Below are 24,014 nucleotides of genomic sequence, written 5' to 3'. Positions count from 1 at the left end.
GGCGGACAGCACACGGAAAACACACAGACCCCATTATAGCCTGTGTGGTCCGTGTGCTTTCATAAGCTCACTGCTTGTCAATGCATTTGGTATTCCATTTGTTCCAGACTCCCTGAAAGTAATACTGAATGCAGATGTGATCCAGGCCTTACACAGAAATCAGAGATCGAAAATGCCTGTGATATCACACCCTTACAGATCAGACAAGTATTACCTTAGCTTTAGAGGAGTGATAGGTTTTGTGCATGGAATACGACACAAAAAACACTGCATTTATGGTACCAGTGATTGAGATTTTGTGTATTCTCATCCAAACATTTTAGAAACAACTGCAATGGAAATGCAGTATGTTAATTTTACCTGCGGAAATGCTACAATTTTCCTATAAACGTATGTAGAGCTCAGCTGTGCTACACTATTTCCGCAACTCTTATTCATCTCTATAGGTTTTACAGGAACACTATCTCAGCAGCATTTATCACTAAGTTTGACCACATATGTGAAACCTGGACTGTAAAATTGCATTACGATTTATTTCAATTGTGTGCTTTTATGTTTCAGTTATTGCAAAGGAAGAACACTTCATGCATTTGTGAGGGATCCAAAAGCCTCCCTAGACATCAATAAAACTCGTCAGATTGCTCAAGAAATTATCAAGGTAAACAGTTTATCTATAAACATGAATATGTTGGTACAATCAATATTTCTCAATTTCTAACAATGTATTTTAGTTTATAAATACTTGTATTGGGTATATATGATGATAAATTGCAACTTTTATAACCTCTGAGACAGTTGTAACATGCTCAGACTTTATCTTGTCAGTGGACCTCTGCCTTGGTTATGCTTTGTGGCTTCACCAGTGTATGGGGAAAGGATACAAGACTTGCAGCTCCTGTAACAAACACTTCACTTGAGATGGTTATCGACATAAGATGGGTGCAGATCTCTAGTCTCCATTTAATAAGTGCTGGTGGAAATTCACTACATCTACCTAATAGACTATCAATAATAAGGAAGCGTCAATAATTGGCAAGAATTGAGCTGTGTAAGGGTAAGTTCAAACAGGGTTTTTTGGACCGGATTTTGACGCGGCATCCGCCTCAGAATCCGACTCCAAAAACGCCTTCCATTAACTTCAGTGGGAGCCGTTCACTTCTTTTTTCTGCAAGCGGTTTTGTGCCACTCGTGGAAAAAAAGAAGCGAGCTGCCCTTTCTTGCTGCGGATTCCACGGCAGAATCCACCGCAGTGTCCCTCCCGACTAGGCCCATTCATTCGGGCCTAATCCGGAGCATAATGAAGCAACTGGATGCCGGTGCACTGTATTGGCATCCAGTCACGGCTAGCCGTTTTTTGGACTAGTGGCCGCCTCAGAATCCAGTCTAACAAACCCAGTTTGAACTTACCCTAATAGTTGTCATGCTATAACTAGCACAGACTATCAATGGAAATATAATCTTACAGAACAAAGTAGGGGAGAACTAGTAGGACCCAATCAGAAGCAGAGACCTGATAAAAGTAAAAGTCCTGTGCGTCATTCATACTTTGTCAGTGAGACCAAGGTCCATATGTGCACATATCTTTATATTAGTGATCCAGATACCAGTAAATATCCAAGTCACACACTTGACAAGTCTTCTTGTATGTCTTGTGCCTATGTGAATAATATCAGGCTTTGGTGTAAGTGAAGATATACTGAATTATTTTAAAGAGTACCTTAATATTTGAACATTTTTTGGCAGCATTTGTGACATTAATAAATATTGTAACATACGTTATTGAGTGATTTTTGCCACCTTTCCATGAAATCCTGTACTGAAATCCACTTTCCCACTATATTCCTTGCCTTCTTTCTTCTCACTGGAGAAATCAGTGTACGGGTTCTAAGTGTAGCAGGGAAACTGTTATATCTGTGCCAATATAAATGGTAGTAGACCGGGGAAGGTGATGGGGGGGGGGGGGGGGGACAACATACTAACATGACCCCAGTGCTCCAGTGTCCAGTGCTCCAGTGTCCAACAGCACTCGGGTGTTTCTTCGGCAGGAGTCCTCACCTCATGTAAACACTTATGTTGATCAAGGCACAAGGAAAGGACCCAGGATGTCACATGTGATCACCCATGTCTTTTCTTGAGGCCGCTGTTTTGCCTTAGCAGTCACATGAGGCGAGGACTTCTACTGGAACAAGACCTCGAGAGCAACAGAATCGGATCGCAATGGATAACACCGGAGCACCCGGGACAAGTGTATATGGTTGTTGGTTTTTGTTTTTTGTTTTTTTTTACCTACCCTGGCCTCTTTGCAGAAAACTGTATGTCTTAGACAACCCCTTTAATATGACAAAAGATTGCTATTACACAGAATACAAAAGTGGATTTAAGCACGATTTTAATTTAAAGGAACTGTCCAGAAGTTTAGTTATGTTTTAAGAAACCTTGAAAATGAAACAGTTCTTTGAATTAGTGTCTCCCAAAAAAGACTACTCGGAATTTGATCATATGTTCCCCAGCTCAAACATACTAACACAACTCAACCGGAATACAGTGCTACTGAAAAAAAAATATAGGGTATTTTTTTTACCTTTCAATACATAACTCTTCTTTCATATAGTACATGGAAGTAAGGGTTCCCTTTGAGTTGAAATGCTTTTTTAGGTAACAAGACCAGAAATCACTATGTTCAGGCTGAGTTAATTGTTTTTACCGTTTTTTAATATTTAGTTAACATGTTTGTACACATTTTTTTCACTTTATTCAGGGCATGGGTTACCTGCATGCCAAAGGCATTGTTCACAAAGATCTAAAGTCGAAGAATGTTTTTTATGAAAACGGCAAAGTGATAATCACAGACTTTGGTCTCTTTGGTATATCAGGAGTTGTACAGGAGGGAAGGTAAGATAAAAGATGGTGATCATTATAATATATGTGTGTATGAAAGAAAAAACACTTTTATGACATGTCAAGCATAATTTCTGCTGGTGGTTTCCTCTTCTTTACTGATTGGAAAACTTTTCTGCTGTTTTTGGCTAGGCGTGAAAATGAGTTAAAGTTGAGCCATGACTGGCTGTGTTTTTTGGCCCCTGAAATTGTGCGCGAGATGGCCCCTGGTAAGGACGAGGATAAACTTCCCTTTTCAAAGGCTGCAGATGTATATGCCTTTGGGTGAGTATGAAATACATGTTTATAGAAACTATGTGACAAGATTGGGACCGGTTTTCAGTAATATGACAATGATATGAATGACCTTCCATCTTCATCAGCCATTGAAATCCTGAATAATCCTGGTCTACAGCTACCTCAAGTGTATGGTCAGTTTGGTGCTGACCACTAGTATGAAAAATAGATTGTATTGTTATTAAGATAGTCCCACGCTCGTATACAAGACTTCTCCCGAATTGCACCACTTCTCTGGAATGCTCTACCCCGGACAATCAGATTAACTCCCAATTTCTACAGCTTCAAACGCAAACTAAAGACACATCTTTTCAGACAGGCCCATCACAATTCCTAATGTAAACCTTTCCGTACCATAATTAGAATCTCCAAAATTTAACCCTCCTCTGTCCCCGCTCCCACAGTACCCCACATGATATGATGCCGTTTCAGGCTAACTTTATATGTCCAAGCTCCATCCACATGTTACAGGACACCACTAGTGATGGTTCATAAAGTTTTATGTTTGTGTAATGACAGTCACCTCTTATACAAAATTATCTGACCCCCTGTATAAGCAATGCTGCCCCTGCTACCTCCTGTGTCACCCCCTCTACCTCATAGATTGTAAGCTCTTGCGAGCAGGGCCCTCAGTCCCATTGTGTGAAATGACTTTCTTTGTAGTGTATCTTTGTCTGTATTTGTATATCCTACAAATTGTACAACACTGCGGAATATGTTGGCGCTATATAAATAAAATTTACTATTATTATAGATAGTCCTATCTTATAAATTTATGAGTAAGCCAGATTTAAATGGTATTTAAACAGGTATTTAAGGCTACAATCACATCTGCGCCGGAGTCTCTATCGGAGACTCTGCGCAGTGTCCACCCAAACTCTGTGTGTTACTGATGGACCCAAATAACAACAAGACAAGACTAGTGTGACCCTAGCGTTGCGTGTATGGTCCATTTTATGCTGGCTAGTAGTCTAAGATTCCTAAAAAACACATACATACATACATTTGGATCTACAGACACTGGTCTAAAAACTAACATATTTTAGCTTCAAACATGGATATGTTGCTTTCAAGTATAGATATCAGACAAGATGAGGAGGATACAGACCTAGTTTTATATATTATATTTTGGGCTCTATTAACTATTTTTATTGTGAGAATATATATGTTTTAAGAATCTTTGTATGTAGAGGTGTGGTTGACAATTTTACAGGCAGTGCAGGTATAAAGTCTAAAACTGGCTTTATTTAGTTCAAGATAGACAATTATAGATAAGTTGTACAGACATATACCACTTGCCGTAAAACAGCAGAAAAGAAATACTTGCCGGTCTGGGATGAAACTTTACACAAGGTGGTTCTTCACTTGTTTCTAAGTTTTAATAAAGAACAGTGTCCAGGTAATCTAATATCCCACAGCAGACTATGACATGGGTTCCCAGGCTGTGACATGGGACTGCAGAGCCCAACTGTGGGTCGGGAGTAACCTATTCCAGAACAGGCGGGAATGGCAAGTTCTATTTCCAACCTATTACCATACCATAAAAATCCATCACTGTAATAGACCCTCAGCAAAATAGTCAAACTGGGTGATCAGTACGTTCTTCCAGTACTTACGTACTTACGTTTGTACATAAAGTTCATTGCTGTTATTGTGAATTGATTTTTTTTTTTTTTTTTTTTAAAGGACTGTATGGTATGAACTGCAGGCTCGAGACTGGCCCTTCAAAAGTCAAGCAACTGAGGCTCTTATATGGCAGGTTGGAAGTGGTGAAGGTGTAAAGCAGTTGTTGTCTACTATTAGTCTGGGAAAAGAGGTCACTGTAAGTATATGTTAAAAGTGTAAATTAAGTGTCTGAAGTTTTCAATTGTTAAAGTGGTTGTTTTATAAAGATAACCTCAATCCATATTGTTTTCTAGACATGTAGTCATCGTAGAGTTAACTCTTGTGAACTTGAGTTATCTGTATTACATGGATAACTATATAATATAATATTTGATGTCTGTTGTCAGGGAAAAAGAATGGCTGCTCACCTGTCTAGTGCTGGGAGCTGCAAAACATGAAAGTCATTGTGTATGATGCTAAAAATCCTATAACTTGCCTCTTATCTAAAGTGAATGACACTTTTTGTAATGTTTCACAGGAGATTCTGGCTGCGTGTTGGGCTTTTGATTTTAATGAAAGGCCAAGCTTTACAATCCTTATGGACATGTTGGAGAAGCTGCCAAAACTTAACCGAAGGTTATCACATCCAGGTCACTTCTGGAAATCTGCAGAGTAAGTATTTCATGGTTTTGGTCTACATTTGACCATCCAAAACTCAGTCAGGTACCTGCAAAATGCTTCATTGAAACAAGGTTTGTTGTTCAAGGTCTTGGATGTCAACTGACATCTACTTTAAGTATACTGTAATACTGCAAGGGGATTTGTACCTGAAACATACCTTTGTCAAGGGAATAGCTAACCTCCAGACTCTGTGGACATAATCTTCTGTATCCATTCTCTTAAAGGGACATTCCTAGCCAGGTCCTTTATTGTATAGCCACAGAATTTAGATTGTCACACATCATGCACTCTGCATAAGCGAATATAAATGCCTATTTGTCATAAAGTGTATGCTCCTTTCTCTCTCACCCATATTGTGAGGGAGGGGACCAAAGGACAGACGGAGATACACTGCTATTACTAACATGGAGATGTAATGCCATGCTGCAAATATGTATTCTGCAGAACCATATACAGCTCATTTATATTTCTCCAGTATGAACTGAAATGTGTTCAGGATGAATGTATGTGCTGCAAAACCTCTTTGTCTATCTACACATTTCTAGATTATTAAGGCAATCTTATTAATTCATTCTTTTTACTTTCTTTTCCATTTGGATTTTATTTGCTGATTTCATCATCGCCATTCCTCTTTCGATCCACCATAATCTTGCTGTGGGCCCTGGCACACCACTTTGGATGTCTCCTCACTCATTTGCATTGCTGATCCTTTTCTTTACCTCCTTTCTGCCATACAACCTGTATTTTACCTTGCATGTACTGTCAGTAGACACTGGAACAATTTTTACACAAAGGGTCAATTCTACCAACATGGCTTTCACATCCACTGCCCTGTAGTCAACAAATAACTGGACAGACTTTTCTCATCACCTTTAACTTATAAAACTGAATATCGTGATAAACTGCTAGGTAATACAGCACTGCAGAACTGCAAAATGTGGGCGTAAAGGAATACCCCCACCCCAATTCCTTGGGATACTGTAGACATGATCATTCAATAACTTTATGTAAGAAATGTCTAAAAAAAAGATTCATAACTGGAATTGAATGGTGCCGAGCAGTGACCAGGGTTCAATAGTTCCAGAAGTTTGCGTCATGTGAATGACAGTGACTTTGCAAGTCCTACTTCTCCTTTACAGAAGGTCATTCATTTTCTATTTTCAATTACATTGGAGTCATATTAAACATAGGCTGAGGCTCCAAAGCATCACCGAGTCATGAGAGAATTACTCACAACACGCAGCCTCGTAGATGTTGTCATTGTTTTCTCTATTAGAACAAAAAGTTGCAATGTATCTTGCAATCATCTCAGAAAATCTTATTATGTGGGAAAACACGGTGGCTCAGTGGTTAACACTGCAGCCTTGCAGCACTGGAGTCCTGGGCTCAAATCCCGCCAGGAACAACATCTGCAAGTAGTTTGTATGTTCTCCCATGTTTGTGTGGATTTCCTCCCATTCTACAAAGACATACTGATAGGGGGGAAAAAAAGTACATTGTGATCCCTATATGGGGCTAACAATCTACATTAAAAAAAAAAATCTTATTATGTAAATTTTTGTCTGATTTTTTTGTACGGCAATTTCCACCTGGAAACCTTAGAGTAGTAGCCTTTGAAGAATGCAGGGATGTTGGCATGTCATGTCAGCTCCAGTGTCCTTTCTCTTTAATCCACCACTCTCCTTTTATTACTGTGTTGCGACGTTACTAATATAATTTCCTTCTTTTCATCGCTTTATTATAACAATGTTAAGGATTGTTGAATAACTGTCTTTTCTCCTCCGTAGGTTATAGCTGCTGGCCATCTAACTGGGCTCTGCCTTGCATGCTTCCATGCGTCTCCTGCTAACCTACAGCTTCGTGGACACTTACCTTCCATCCACAAAACCAATAATCACCAATATTAGAAAACCTTTTTAACCCTTGGATGTAACTGCCGCTTTGATCTTTTTCTTGCCTGCTATTCTCTTGGTGTGGGCTGTTTGCTTGAATAACAAATTCTGACTACAAGAAACCTACTTCGCACTAACCATAGGACTATCTGTGTACCTAGTTTCTCAAACACTATGGGCCAGCAGTAACTTTTTTTAAAGCAGGGTTACCAGCATTTTAGTGGATTCATTGCACTGGATGCTTTACTTCTGTGTCCTTCTAATAAGCACTTTGTAGTCTTTGTGTGTATGTTTTTGAAGGTTGTCCATCAATGAACAGCACAATATCAATGGTTTTTGCCATCATATCCCACCACCCATCACTGGTTCTGAACATACTGAACCACTTTGTATGTTTCTGAAGTCTTGCCATTATGATTCTGGCTTCAAACAGTTCCTCCTAAATGAACAAAAGCACCCACAATATTTGCAGTGTCTTTAAAGATATTCTGCTCAGTAAGACAGGAGGAAATTTCAAGAACTACTTCCTCTAACTCTACGTGTCAATACTTCTTCTTCTGAAGGAAAGAGGAATTGGCTAACAATAACTTATTTTTTTTGTTTAGTGACCATTGTAGAACTGGGAGGTTGTAGAAGTCACATCATTGCATCAGTAGTTAGGCTAGCATTAATAGAAAGCAGAAAGAGTCCGGCTTGGACTCCATATAGTTCCTTGTTTTTAAACAAATGTAAAAAGAAAAGGGGGTAACCTTTTTTTTTTTTTCTTTTTTTTTTTAAATTTGGAAATAACCTTCTCTGGATCTGTCAGGAGTGAATGCTGTTTTATTGTTGGACCATCTTACAATTAATATTATGTATGTATTGTATAGAGGATGAAGTGTAAACTGAAATGTTTTAACCGGTCTAACTTAGACATGTTTGTTTTATTCCCCTTCTAGCATTAACAGTAGCAAAAGTATTTCCCGTTTTGAAAGGTTTGGCCTGGGAGTCTTGGAGCAGGGTAACCAAAAGATCTAATATACTGTGAGATGTCTGAGAGTGATATACATGCTTAGTACTACAGCAACCGGCAAAGATTGGAATTGCAGCCAGTGGTAACTCCCTGTAATGGATGTTTTTTTTTTTTTCCTTTACGGAATTCTTACATGACTCCATTCTGCACTGTTGAAAGGCAGAGCAGTGCCTTGCCTACCCCTTGCAGCGCTGAATGGCTTATATTTTAACTTTTACCTGCTGATTTTGTTGTTTACAAATTATTTTAGACATTTGACTTGTATTGTGTCAATGAAAGTGAATCAATGTGACTGACTTTTACCCCTAATGTATAAGCTACAGAATGACAATGAGATGAATCTAGGGGTTGTAACATCAATCCACTGAACAAAATATTTCTTCATTCCTAAGCCATAATGTGCTTGATGAGGCAATATAAAACAATAACCTCTGCTGTCAAGTCAGTCTGTGGCCACTAGCTGGGCTCAATTAAAAATGGCACCCATAGGTTTATTTTGTAGCAAGTAGTGTTGTTCAGTGCAAATCCTTATAATAAGGCCTGGTCTACACTGACACATTTTGTAGTGCTACAAAATACTTTGCCGGTATGCACCTTGAAGCCAGAGCTATCGGAGTTTTGGCACCAATATCCCTCCACTGTCAGAAAGGCGGGCCTTACAGCTCAGCCCCTTGTACTGACAGGAAGGGGGGAGGGCATTCCTCACAGCCCAGCAATCACACTAGGCTGTAAAGCCAGCCCTTCTGACAGTGGAGGGATATCAGTGCCGAAACTAACAACACTGATATCTCTGGCACCAAGGTGCTTTGGTAAAATTTCAGCACTCTGTCACCTTTCTAGGGTATATAATACCACCGATGTCAGAGGACATGAAAGATCCTCTTTAAATAAATAGTTAAAATCAACAAAATGTCTCTGTGTAGTTCTAACCTGACAATTTCATTTGAGATCTAGACAAACTGTGACACTTGCTGCACAGGTACCCACTCTATATTGATAAGATGATTATGAAAATTTTACTAAACCTCCAACATCTTTTCAGAATCTAAGGTCAAAATGCAACGAAAAACATTGTGGGGGTACAAAACTCAGAGTACACAAATTGGGTGAAAAATGAAGAAAAAAATATGCTATTCATAAGTCTTTAAGAAAATAAATGCAGCATTTACATAGGTAAAATTCAGTTTTTTAATTTTTGAAAATGCAGCATTTATACAGAACTGTTTTTTGTCGGCAAGGTGTAAAGGAGATTAAATAAAATAACATTCACTTTGCTGGCATTGTAAACGCAGTGTTTTTTTCTTTAGCATCTCCGCAACGTGTGGCCTTAGCCTCGGAAATTTTAAATTTAAAGGCAATGTTTGAAATCCTCAATAAATGATCTGTGGCTTGAAAAATGGGAACTGTCATTACAATTTACATTTTTTATGTAATGATTTTTACAGTGAGACAATGTATGAAGATCACTGATAAACAATCATTTTTATCAGCGTTTCTATTCTTAGTTTATAATAGCTAATTATATTGCTACAATTGGTTGAATCATGATAGTAATTGGTCAAAGTAACCCTTTGTTCACATCTGCGTTTGGTAATCTGTTCGGGGAGTCCCCATGTAGACTCCCCCGAATGGAATACCAACGCAGATGTGAACCTACCCTAAACCTGCTAGAACAATCTCGATACTAGACATCTGATGTCTACATACAATTACAGTTTACCTCTCATTTATAGACTTTAGAATGTGTAAGATCAGAGCTGCAGGGAGTATGTTGATCATAACTGGAAGGCCTCATTCATCCATCATGCAGTATGCCATACAGGAGTCCTTTTGGCATATACCGAACTGATTTGCATCAGGAATTTTGTTAGGGTAGTAGACTATTCTGTTCTATACACCTTGATACAGTAAAAAAAAAACAAAAAAAAAACTATGTGGTTTATAAGAGATATATGCCACTGTATGTCTATAAATTGACGTATGATGAAGCCTTCCACTAAAGGAATCTGTCTGGAAATTCTCCTGACAGAAGTCTAACCTGAACTCCTCTAAGAAGCTAAATGAATTTCTCTTTGGATTACAATCATCTTAATACCAAATTATATTATGTATGTCTTTACATGTATAATAGATGATAAAGTCCTTAAGCAAGACAGTATGTCACAAAGGTTTAAAGACATAGAAAGAAAGTTTCTCATAAACTTTTAATTTGCATTATTTCTGCATATAAGCCTATAGTGAGAATGGTAGACCGTCTCTCCAAGTCAAAAGCGAAGCTGTAGTGGTACAAGCTGTGAGTGTAGCACTTAGCAGGGATCTTCGAGTGTAGATACAAGCACTTGAACTGTGTGCTGTTGTACAACACAATAATAAGAGGGTTTCTTGTAGGCATTCAGGATTTAACTTGACACTTTAGGAGCTCTTAAGAAACTATTTGAGCCTATGGCCGCGCGTAGCAGGGCGTAGTCAAAAAGTGCTGCAGGAAAAGTGGTGGAAACGTATCACGTTTTTTTCCCACAGTGCTTTTTACAGAGAACCCACAGAGTTTTCCTCTGCTGACTTTCTGCTGCCATTATATCCATAAGGAAACATCCAGTGTTTAACTGACAAGTTGCGATTTTAAAAAACATGAGCGTTTTTCAAATCACACCATTTCCACTGCGGATTATTTTCTGCAATATGTGGATGGAATTAGCCAAAATCCTATTCACTTTGCAGTTAATGTAAAAAGCCACGGCCAAATTGCAGCGTTCATAGTATATGGGCCCAAGCTAGAAAGAGAAGGACAAGGCTCCAAATAAAAAAAGAGAGACAGCAGGGGCCCACACGGTGGCTCAGTGGTTAGCACTGCAGCCTTGCAGCACTGAAGTCCTGGTGTTCAAGTCCCGCCAAGGACAAAAAACCATCTGCAAGGAGTTTTTATGTTCTCCCCGTGTTTGCATGGATTTCCATCCCATATTCCAAAGACATACTGATAGGGAAAAATGTACATTGTGAGCTCTGTGTGGGCTTACAATCTACATTAAAAAAAAAAGAGAGAGACAGTCTGGCAGGGTCAGAATACATGTTCTATATAACTTTATCTTAAAGGACAGCTTATTGAGTAAAGGAGTGTTTCTGAGAGGTGGAAGCCAGTGTGCATAAAAGAATAAGCGCACCAAGTATGTCTGGAAAGTTTCTGCAGTGCCCTGAACAATACTGATTTTACTTGCACTTGAGCAGATTTTATACTTTGCTTTTTATTTGTATATATTGTATTTTACTATTTTCTTCTCACATAATATATTTCAAAACAGTTTTTCAAGGCATACTGAAAGCAAGCCTACTTCATAGTGGTGTTAGCTGTACAGAGGGCTTAGTAGGATCCTCTCTCTGTGCTGTGATCACAACCATCATGCCCAGTGATGCAGTTACGGGGTGCCTAGCAGTTGTTATGATGGCTGGAACCCACCTTTGTGCTCAGACAGGACATTGCACTGAAATATAGAAGCATTGCAGTATGTTATATAAGTGACCAAACAATCACATATGGAGGCCTTCTAGGGAAACAAAAAAATTAGATAAAACTAAAAAAAAAATTCATTTATTTAAATCTTAAAAAAATAACCCCTTACATCATTTAATCATTTATGGTAACAATAAAAAATTAACATGTTCCATAATTTCTGTTTGATAATGCAGTAACTAATAAAATACACAATTTATCCTGCATGGTGAATGTCATAAAGAAAATTTAAAGTGGGTGAATAATTATTTATTTGTGACTTTGCCACCCAAAAGAAAGTAAAATATGTATCATAATTGCCCAAAATGGCATCAAGAAAAACTACAGCTTATCCCATAAAAAGAGAGTCCTCACTTAGATCAATAGATAGAAATATGAAAAATGTTATGGGTCTCAGAATATGGTGCAGAAATGCATTTTTTTTATTTTTATTCATAAGCAGAAACAAAAATAACAATAGCTGTATAAATTGGATATCACTGTACCCATACAGCTTCACAAAATATACATAACAGGTAATTCTTTTCCACACAGTAAATGTTCAAAACCCAAAATGCAGTGGGAAATTGTAACTTTTATTTTTTACCTTTTGCACTCCACATATCATTTTAACATTTTGCAGTACTTTAGAAGCATTGAATAGTGTCATTTATAGAGACAAAATGCCCTTCAAGCAGAAAACAAGCCCCATAGCAATATTAATGGTTTGGCCTACTTTCTGCATCTAATCAGACACAATCCTATTAATATTATAAATGTGAAAGTTTGTGGGTTTGTGAGTTTGGATGTTCGGATGTTTGTTCCTCAATCACGGAAAAACCGCTCCACCGATTTGGCTGAAATTTTCCACGAACATAGTCAATACACTCGATTGCGGAATAGGCTACTTTTCGTCACAATAGCGCACATACGTTTGTGCCAGGACCCCCACAAAACCCAAACTCACACCACCATCTCTGCAATCTCACACACTTTGGACCATAGCAAGCCACAAAATTCCTATTGCCCTCTACAGCCTAGCCCCTAACCCCACACAATCACATATACAGATACTTTACCACTTTGCCCCTCACCTTAACGATACTCCAGGAGGCTCTCTTTAACGCTCCGGAGCAGCCATGTTTGCCGAACCCCACCGCTCTGACAATCCGCGACACCGCCCACCCATGTCAATACCCCTAGGCAGTCTAATAAATGCAAAAAAAAAGTAAAAAAAAAAATAAAAAGGATTAAAAATTCAAATCCCCCCCCCTTTGCCTAGAACACATATAAAAGTAGTTAAAAACTGTGAAACACATACATGTTAGGTATCCCCACGTCCGAAATCGCCCGCTCTACAAAGCTATACAAATATTTTTCCTGTTCGGTAAACGCCGTAGCGGGAAAAATGGTAAAAAGTGCCAAACCGCCATTTTTTCACTGTTTCAATTCTGATAAAAATTTGAATAAAAAGTGATCAAAGCAATAACATTTCCCGAAAATGGTAGAACTAAAGAGTACACCCGACCCCGCAAAAAAAAGATGCCCTATACATCCCCGTAAACGCACGTATAAAAAAGTTAAAGCTGTCGGAATATGGCGACTTTTCAAAAAATAATTTTTTAACACAGTTTTGGATTTTTTTTAAGGGGTCAAAATGTAAATAAAACCATATAAATTTGGTATCCCCGGAATCGTAACGAAACACAGAATACAGGGGACATGTCATTTTGGTTGCACAGTGAACACCGTAAAACCAAAGCCCGTAAGAAAGTCGCAGAAATGCATTTTTTCTTCAAATCCACCCCATTCTGAATTTTTTCCCTGCTTCCCAGTACATTATATAGAATAAACAATGGTGGCATCATGAAGAAAAATTTGTCCTGGAAAAATTAAGACCTCATATGGCTCTGGGAGCCGAGAAATAAAAGTTATGGGGTTTAGAAGGAGGGGAGTCAAAAACAAAAATCAAAAAATGCCATCGGCGGGAAAGGGTTAACTTCAAATACTTCTGTCCCAAAGTCACTATGTAAAGTTTATACCAACACCGTATAGCAGCTCAAATACAAATTACATTCATCACAAAAGTCTCACGTATTCTCTGAATTACAGAAAAAACAAGATACAAAGTTACATTTCATATCCCATACCTTATACACAGTACGAAAACCTTACCCACGCCTGTATATACCCACTTCTACAATCACCGCAGACGAAGTCGCGGGTACCAGCTAGTCATTTTATATTTCCCCTTTCTCTCCATTCTGTTCTTTGCTGTCAAGCCCATGATGCCTCAACAGAGCAATATATGTGGCAGCTAGAGACAATGCTAGCTTTGCCTGCCTGATCTTTATTTATACTCCTCAGTATAAATACATAAATATTCTGCTAAGAAATCATAAGTATACAGTCAAGGAGGATGAACTGTCAGCTACTAAATTATAACAGGAGCTGCCTAGTTATGTGTAGTAGCTGTGATAGTAGCATTTGTCCTCCCCATGGAGAACCTGAGTGAAGTAGACCAAGCAATTGTATCATATAGGAAGTTCTGGTGTGTTTAACAGTGATCCATAGGTCTCCATAGACTCAAGTAGAAAAATACACTCTCTACCAATAAGTATTTGGACATCTGTGGTAGAATAGAAAACAACATTTATTCATCTTCAATAGTTGGTAGAACCCAGCAGATGCTTCCTTACGGCTGGTATTGATTGACACAATGCTCCTGGATGCCTGTTGAATCTCCTGGTGTATCTGAGCCATCAGTTGTGTGCAGTTTCTCTGGCCAGCACTCGTTAGTCTCCATCTCCCAGTTTCGGGGGTCTGCCGACTCGGAACACATTCCGACTTTCACCTTCCAATTCATAATCACATAGGCCACTGTTGATTTTGGGTAATTCAGTTTGCTTGCTATGTCCCTTAAGGATCGAGGATCGACCATTTCTTTGGTACCTCACAATTATCCTTTTCTCGAAATCGGACAACTGTGCACTTCTTGGCATCTTGCATGTAACTAATACCACTGCACTAATACCAATGCTGTTTCCTATTTAACGGCGGAAGGTGTCACGACTGTATATATCTTCATTTGCATGGTTGTCCAAATACTTATTGGTAGACAGTGTAATAAGATCATGCTTCGCATTGAGGCCCCTTTAAGTAGCACTATCCATGTTAGGATATGTTCACATAGTTTTTTGCAGGCTGAAAAAATCTGCTTCAGGAATTAGGAAACTGTAAAGCCAGGTTTACACAGGGTTTTTTGGTCAGGATTTTGACAAGGAATCCGTCTACAAATTTGTACAATTTTTCAATTTCTCACAGTTTTCTGGATCTCTGCTTACTGTCATTCATTCTGCTTTCTTTTAGTGACTAAGAATAAGTCCATGGTCATGTGATGGACGCACAGACTGTAGCTGTGTCCATCACATGAGCAAGGACGGTATACCATATGACCCTGGACTGACTTTTATCCACTAGAGGTAAGCAGAATGAATGAAAGAAAGCAGAGAACTAGAAAACTGTGAGGAATTGATATGTAACGTATATTGGAAAATTGTACAACTTTTTATTATACAAACAAAAACATTTATTTGTTAAAACTGGACAACCCCTTTAAGAATGATTGGCAAATTAATCAACACATCTAAACCAGAATACTGTTCTAACCTAGGCAAGAATTCTAAAATGTTTTTCCTGCATCTACATCAAGCTTTGTTAAGGTGAGAATGAAAGTGAAATTTTGGGAGGTTTCTCATGTTAGTAACAATAGAGTAATATATTTGAAAGAATGAAACTGGCACCATTAATGTAAGACTTGATGTCAAATAACTCAAGTGTGCAGCATAAAGAACCAGTAAAGGTTTGTTCACATGGAGTTTTTTGCAGGTGGATTTTGACGCAAAATCCACCTGCAAAAAAGGCTCATTCATTTCAATGGGAGCCGCTCGCTTCTTTTTTTCCCGCTAGGGATTTTTTTTTTTTTAGCAAGCGGGAAAAGAAGCTAGATGCTCTATCGTGTGGATTATGCAGCTAACTCAGCGGTGGTGTCCACGGCGCGAGACTCTCTCCCGATTAAACCCATTCATTCGGGCCTAATCAACAACGGGATTCCGTGATGAGATGTCAGTGCACTGCATTGGGGTAATCACATGGCGGAAAAGCTTTCCGCCGTGTGAACTATCCCCAATACACCAACATCAGATTAGTGTTGGGTAAAAGCTCTGAGTGGTGCCATAGTCAGCAAGTGTCTAGAAACAAGTGAACAGTGAAAATTCTTTAACTCTCCCCAAAAAAACTTGACAGCAGAGTGCCCATGACTGACAAGATAATGTATAAGTTACTTTTCATTCATTTCTCTGTTTGGTTTCATGCACTAGTGTCTTGATTTTATTCTTTTTTTTATTTTTAAATCTTTTTCTTCTTTCTTAGAAGTGTTTTTTAAAAGGACCACTAAGTTAAATGTGACTGTTTAGTAATATTCCTTCTTGTGGTGTTGTAAGGGAGTGAATAGCACTGTAAAATCTGTATCCTTTTAGAACTGTAAATGTGGACAATGTTTATTTTGGCTGTATAATACTGCTCTACTGGCTGAGACTTCAGTGCTATGTAAATGGAGTCTGTACTATGGTGTAATGGACACGTATCTTTTTGAATGTGATGTAAAATTTTGTACAGTAAAATTTTTATATTTTCTATCAACTGAGTTTGTCTTCCAGAATTGCTATTAATTTAAACAGTTAGTATTAACAAAGGTTCTGTATTAGTTATGCAACCAGCAAAAAAGTGCACTCCTTATGCTATTGAAATTCTGGATATTTAGGATTCTATAAAGTGAATAAATTCATGCTCTTAAAAATGAAATTTGTTGTGTCTTTTTTATTTTGTTGCTGTTGTTATGTTAGGTTTTTTGTGTAGTAGAAACTTTGATCTACACATCATCTGACATTTTATTGCAAAATGTTAAAATTATCTAATAGAGTCCAGAATCTGCAAACAAATTGCATTACATCAAATAATGTAACACTATTTTAGTCTTCAGTATTTCAACAATGGGTTAAAACATTTTGTGACTTCAGTTTGTTGTCCATGGACACCCATTAAAGGGGCTATATCAGCAAAATTATGCCGTACGAGCCCCACATATGCCTGAATAGTCTTTAAAAAGGCTATTCAGGCACCGCTAATGATATTTGAAAAGCCCCCCCCCCCCACCTCCCCCGTTATACTTACCGTTCACGGTGGGCGGTTTGGGCACTGGTGGTCGTCATCTTCGGTCCCACCTTTCTCTGGTGTCGTCTTCCAGCAACGTCCTCCTTCCACGCCTTCTTCTTCTTTTCACCAGCGTGTTGTGTTTAAATCCCGCACACGCACGCTCCAGTGCCATTTTTGTCATAGTTCTAAGGGGAACTGAGCATACTGAGCATGCTCAGTTCCCCTTAGCACTACGCGAGCGTACTGTGCATGCGCATTACGGTCGCGAACTGTCATTGACAAAAATGGCACCAAAGCATGTGCAGTAATGCTCCAAAGGGAGCGCTACTGCGTACGCGCGGGATTTAAACACAACCCGCTGGTGAAAAGAAGAAAAAGGCGTGGAAGGAGGACGTCACTGGAAGAAGACGGGACCGAAGATGACGACCACCAGTGCCTGAACCGCCCACCGTGCACGGTAAGTATAATTTGCATACGTGTTTTTACGATCTTAGTTTAAAACGGGGGGGGGGGGGGATTTTAAAATATCAGTAGCGGTGCCTGAACAACCTTTTTAAAGGCTACTCAGGCATATGTGGGGCTCATATGGCATAATTTTGCTGATAGAGCCTCTTTAACAACTGGCAAAAAGTTACACTATAATTTGCGTCCATTTTAAGTGTTAGTGTTAAATATGCAGAGAGAAAAGTCCCGCAAAGCTGCACTTTTCTCTCTGCATTTTTGGGTGGAAACCACGCAGATATCATTATACTCTTTCTTAGGTAACTGATTTTTTTTTATATGTGGATAGGTTTCCGTTCAGGGGATCCCAAAGTGGACTCCCCGAACACAGATGTGAACCGGGCCTAAGACATAAATTGAATTATACAGTACATAGATGCAAATAGGATAAATGTAGCTATATAGATACTGACAAAGTAAATTTAAAGAGGATCTTTCATCAGTTGGGGCACATGCGGTTTTATATACCTCTTTCATGATCTGTGCCTCAGGTGAAGAACTATCGGTGCTGGTACCGTAGCTCTTCACCGTCAGTCAGTCTTAACAGTCAGTCAGGAACACTCTTCCTCACAGCAGCGCCTATAGCCCTGTATTGTGAGAGTGGGGAGGAACGCCTCACCCAGTACTAATCTATGGACGAGTACTAACAGGAGAGGGAGGGAGGCGTTCCTCACTGTTCTCACAGTACAGCGCTATAGGCGTTGCTGTGAGGAAGGGAGTTCCTGACTGACTGTCAGAAACGCCCTTCTGACGGTGAAAAGCTACGGTATCGGCACTGATAGCTCTTCACCTGGGGCACAGATGGTGAAAGCCGATAGTGCGCCCAATTCATTATATAAAACCGCATGTGCCCTAACTGATGAAAGGTCCTCTTTAAACACAATTTAGTCCACAAGAGAAAGTACTGTCGGGGGCAACACGGTGGCTCAGTGGTTTGCACTGCAGCCTTGCAGTACTGGAGTCCTGGGTTTGAATCCTGCCAGGAACAACATCTGCAAGGAGTTTGTATGTTCTCCCCGTGTTTGCGTGGATTTCCTCCCATTCTACAAAGACATACTGATAGGGAAATAAAATGTACATTGTGATCCCTATATGGGGCTCACAATCTACATTTTAAAAAAAACAAAAAAAACTCAAAAGTAACCCATTTTAGAAACTACACCCGTCAAGGATTGTATCATGGGGTATTATCATTTTGAGTCTAAAAATGCTTCCCAAAAATTAATGTACAAAATGAAAATTAAAATTTTTAAAGAAATATGCCATTTCAGTGACTAAAAGGTTGCAGCCACTTTGTGGCATCAGAGACCTGCACTTCTAAAACTATTAAGTGGGCCATCCTGGGGGTCTGTATAATATATATGTGGGTGTAAACTGCTGCTTGGGCACACAGCAGGACTCAGAAGGGAAGGAGAGCACTGCACTTTTTAGCTTTTGGGGTACAGATTTAGAGGGACTTTCTGGGCGCCATGTTGTTTTTGCAGAAACCTGGAGTTGACAGTAAACTGGAATTCCCCAAAAAGTGACTCCATTGTGTAGGGGCAATTTTAGAGTCTCTGCAAATATGACATGGTGTCCAAATACCAACAATCTAAATCTGCACTCCAAAAGAACATATGCTCCTTCACATCTGTGCCCTGCTGTGTACCCAAATGGCAGTGTATGCCCACATGTATGACACTGGTGTACCCCAGATAACGTACTTAATGCCATATGTGGGTATAAACTCCTGTTTGGGCGCAGCCAGACACAGAAGGGAAGGAGCACTATTTTGGTTTTTGGAGCCCGGGGTTTGGTGAGGCCGTGGGCACAGGTTGGTGGGGGGGAAAGGTGACACAAGGTCTGGGGGGGTGAAAGGGGTCACTGGGTAGGTAAGACAGGGAAGGGGGCATGGGGTGGTGGGAAAAAGTGAGCACGGGGTAGGTAACACGGGGAAGGGGGCATGGGATTGGGGGGAAGCAGATACGGGGCTAGGGGGGAAAAGGGGTAGGAGAAAGAAGCGAGCACATGAGGGAGTGGGTAGGAAAAAAGGGGGTTGGTGGGTGCCAGGGGGGAGATGAGGAAAAGGGAGCCGCTATGGACACAAGGCAAAGGAAGAAGCTTGCGCGGCACTACAGGTGGGTCGCTCAGGGGGTCAGGGTTCCGTGGATGAAGTCGCGGGTACTGCTAGTTATATATAAAAATCTTACAAATGCATAAAAACAAAGCATATTTGGTATCTTTGCCTCTGTAACAATCTGCACAATAAAACGGAAACATTATTTAACGTAGAGGGTGAACTTCGGAAAAACAAAAAGGAAAAAATACGCTGGAAGTAATGATTTTTCACCATCTCACCTTACAAAATATGCTATAAAAAGTGATCAAAAGTCATATGTACCCCAAAACAGTACCAGTACATAGCACAGTTTGTTCTGTAAAAAATAAGCCCTCCACCAACTCTGTCAACTGAAAAATAAAAATGTTATGCATCTCAGAATATGGTGATGCATAAATCATTGATTTATGTCCCCAAATGGGTTTAGTTCTGCAGAATTAGTTTTACAAAAAATAAATAAATAAATGTGGTATCGCCGTAATCGCATCGACCTGCAGAGTAAAGTTAACATGTTTCTTATGCTGTACGCTGCATGGCAAAAACATTTAAAAGGTAAAAAGCAATGCCAGAATTTTTTTTTTAAATTCAGCAAAAAAGAGTTAAAAAAGTTTATTCAATAAGTTGTAGGAACCCAAAAATGGTGTCATTACAAAATGCATCTCATCCCGCAAACAACAAGCCCTTATATGGCCACATCACCAGAAAAATAAAGAAAATATAGCTTGCATAATGTGATGACAAAAACCCCCCAGAATCGCCAAATCATTAGAATACAACTGTCTGCGGTAGGAGGGGAATATATAAGCTGTGCAAGCGTATATCAGGGGACACCCCAGGTAAAACGTATATGCTAATCAGTCCCTCCGTGCAACCTGGGCGTCCATGCACCCCCCCAGCGTCATACCTTCTTGACGCCCACCTCTCTTGCTTGTGCTCTAAGTCCTCCTCGTCCCTGCGATTCACCGCCTCCAGCGTCTGTATTCTCTGCAGTTTCTACTGCGCATGCTCCCGCGTCATTTTCGTGTAGAGAACTGCGCGGCCATACTATGCATAAACAGCACGCTCGCATAGTTCTCAGGGGAACTGAGCATACTGAGCATGCTCAGGAGCTCAGTCCCTCTGTACACCCAGAAATGAAGTCATTATGGCTTCACTGAGAGTACATAGGCAGCCATCTAAAGGTAAGTATCAGCAGGCTTCTGCTACTGACAAACTCTGCTTTGTTTTTTGGTCTGAAAGAATTACAAACAGAGGTAAAGCAGCATATGACTGCTTAGATTTTGGGCACCAGAGTGGTTTATTTTGGATTTTTGTTGGGGGGGGCAGTTTATTTTGGCCAGCAGCAACTGTGCAGTCCAACTTGGGCCAGCAGTGTTTATTTTGGGGGAGGGAATACTTACCTTTAGATGGCCGCCTATGTACTCCCAGTGAAGCCTTAATGACTTCACTTCCGAGTGTACAGAAGGATTGAGCTACTGAGCATGGTCAGTATGCACAGTTCCCCTGAGAACTACGTGAGCGTGCTGCACATGTGAAGTACAGTCGTGCAGTTCTCTACACAAAATTGGCAAGGGAGAATGTGCAATAGCGAGGGAGGGAGCGCTCCTGCGCATGCCCGAGATTTCAATTGAAACCGCCAAGAATACAGACACTGGAGGTGGTGAATCGCAGGGAGGAGGAGGTCCCCTAACTTAAATCTTTTCCCCTTGCATTTAAGGAGTTATCCACCTTTCTAATATTGATGGTCTATCCTTACAGGGTGCTGCAACTGCGACTTCCAGTCACAAAAAAGTTGAACATTGTTTAACTTTTTTGCTTAACTCTAGCCTGCAAGCAACTCTATTTGCTAACATGAGTGAAGGAGGCGCAAAGCGAAGTGGTGATGTTTGGTTGTTACAGCCAAAGCCGCCATGTGGCCCTAGGCTTATTCAGGGTTAATGTTGGCAATGAACGCTCCTAGCATGGCTTCTTGCCTATAATAACCCTGTCTAATGGTGTGCTAGTTGGTAGGATAAAACATGCACATTATCACCAGCACATCACTTGGTGTATTAAGAACAATTCTGCTGATAAGCCATGCAACCAAATGGGGGAGGAACAATTGCACCAGTCATCGCTCCACCCTCATTCAGTTTCCATCGGCCTGTGTGATTAGGCCAATGGAAATGTGTGCCAATATGTTCTACGACTGGCACTCCTGTGGGCCGAAATCTGACTGTGCTATAGATAAGAAAGACAGTCTCCTTGTTAGTCTTGATAAATGAGGCCCAATATGTCTTTTTGGTCAGTGAGGATTGTGTTGTTAGTTTCCCTTTAAAGTTGACTGTTAAAGATTAGAGGTGATATTGACAGTTGACATCAGAGAAGACGATGCAATAGTAAAGATGGCTGCCAGTTGAGTATCTGCAGTAATAAATGGAGCAGTATTCACACCTAGTAACAACATACACAGCATAGAGGAGCAGGTAATAGACTATAATCATTCCTGTGAACTTTATTCCATGCTTGTAAGGTAAGTGGTTGGTGATAATATCATAGAATGCCCAATGATGGCACAATATATGTGCAGCAGGTGTTGGTATCCAGGATTCCATTATGATGTCACAATGTATGATGGATCTAGTGTTCCAATTCTGTGTTGGAAGTCACTTGCCACGGAGAAGCGCTCTTGTATGCATCTCTAAAGCAGGAATTTATCCAAAACTTTGGATTTTTTTTGCTTGTTTGCTTGTTTTTTATTGATTGACACTTGATAATATAGTGTCCTTAAGGCCGCACATAGTTGCGGTCACAAGCCACAATATGCCAAGATGGTAAGTTTCTCGCCGATCCAGCAGAACCGTCCAGGAAGATCTGACGCCAAGTGGCATGCAGCCTGCTGAGCCAACGCAGGATGACTCACCAATTGCTCACCGCACGAGGAGTCAAGCATCTGGCCAAAGGAGACGCATTACTCCAGGACAGGAGTGGAGGAAGACATCATAGATACCGAAGTCGCTCCCCTATTACAACACGGCACAGGAACAATTCTACCTTACATCAGGACATTGAGGAACCAACATCATGTACCATTTGTCTGGAGAACTATTCAGAGGGTCGACAGGTACATCATTTAGACTGCTCCCATGTGTTCCATACGGACTGTATAATCAGATGGGTCCAACAGAGTAACACTTGCCCACTCTGTAGATCTCGGATGCAGCATTTAGTTCCAGCTTTGCTAGATGGTGAAGAGAACAGAACTTTTTCTATGCTCAACCATGAAGAACTCTTAGTGGTTCATATAGAGTCTGGACGGCTCCAGCTCATCATCTTCTGATGGTGCACAAGATGATTTGGCAACATCTACTTAGCCAGACTGCGCACCAGTCAGTACATCTCCTGCACTATATTCATGGGGCCATATTACCCCATATGTTCTGTACCCTCCTATCTCTTACAGTGTTGGCCAAAAGTATTGGCACCCCTGCAATTCTGTCAGATAATACTCGTTTTCTTCCAGAAAATGATTGCAAGCATAAACTCTTTGGTATTAATATCTTTATTTATTTTGCTTGCAATGAAAAAACACAAAAGAGAATGAAAAAAAAGTCAAATCATTGATCATTTTACACAAAACTCCAAAAATGGACCGGACAAAAGTTTCGGCACCCTCAGCCTAATACTTGGTAGCACAACCTTTAGACAAAATAACTGCGAACAACTGCTTCCGGTAACCATCAATGAGTTTCTTACAATGCTCTGCTGGAATTTTAGACCATTCTTCTTTGGCAAACTGCTCCAGGTCCCAGAGATTTGAAGGGTGCTTTCTCCAAACTGCCATCAAGAGATCTCTCCACAGGTGTTCTATGGGATTCAGGTCTGGACTCATTGCTGGCCACTTTACAAGTCTCCAGTGCTTTCTCTCAAACCATTTTCTAGTGCTGACCTGAAGTGTGTTTTGGGTCATTGTCCTGCTGGAAGACCCATGACCTCTGAGGGAGACCCAGCTTTCTCACACTGGGCCCTACATCTCATCTGACCAGAGAAAATTCTTCCAAAACGTTTTTGGCTTTCTCAGGTAAGTTTTGGCAAACTCCAGCCTGGCTTTATGTCTCTGGGTAAGAAGTGGGGTCTTCCTGGGTTTCCTACCATACAGTCCCTTTTCATTCAGACGCAGACAGATAGTACGGGTTGACACTGTTGTACCCTCGGACTGCAGGGCAGCTTGAACTTGTTTGGATGTTAGTCGAGGTTCTTTATCCACCATCCGCACAATCTTGCGTTGAAATCTATCGTCAATTTTTCTTTTCTGTCCACATCTAGGGAGGTTAGCCACAATGCCATGGGCTTTAAACTTCTTGATGACACTGC

At 40.2% G+C, this 24,014-nt stretch overlaps 1 protein-coding gene across 2 annotated transcripts in view; it reads left to right on the top strand.

The window, feature by feature from the left end:
- Window positions 1–16,692, top strand: part of KSR1 (kinase suppressor of ras 1) — a 134,787-nt gene extending 118,095 nt beyond the window's left edge. For both annotated transcript variants that reach the window (XM_075264889.1, XM_075264888.1), the window contains 6 exons: window positions 562–658; window positions 2,759–2,892; window positions 3,031–3,162; window positions 4,861–4,996; window positions 5,318–5,451; window positions 8,291–16,692. In XM_075264889.1, coding sequence (XP_075120990.1) covers window positions 562–658; window positions 2,759–2,892; window positions 3,031–3,162; window positions 4,861–4,996; window positions 5,318–5,451; window positions 8,291–8,369 — 712 coding nt within the window. In that variant the 3' untranslated portion in view covers window positions 8,370–16,692. The remainder of the gene's footprint in view (window positions 1–561; window positions 659–2,758; window positions 2,893–3,030; window positions 3,163–4,860; window positions 4,997–5,317; window positions 5,452–8,290) is intronic.
- Window positions 16,693–24,014: the final 7,322 nt, after the last annotated feature.

This window comes from Leptodactylus fuscus, chromosome 2, assembly GCF_031893055.1.
Source record: "Leptodactylus fuscus isolate aLepFus1 chromosome 2, aLepFus1.hap2, whole genome shotgun sequence".
Taxonomy (NCBI): Eukaryota; Metazoa; Chordata; class Amphibia; order Anura; family Leptodactylidae; genus Leptodactylus; species Leptodactylus fuscus.
Note: the sequence above shows the minus strand (reverse complement) of the source record. Positions and strands in the feature narration are given on the sequence as shown.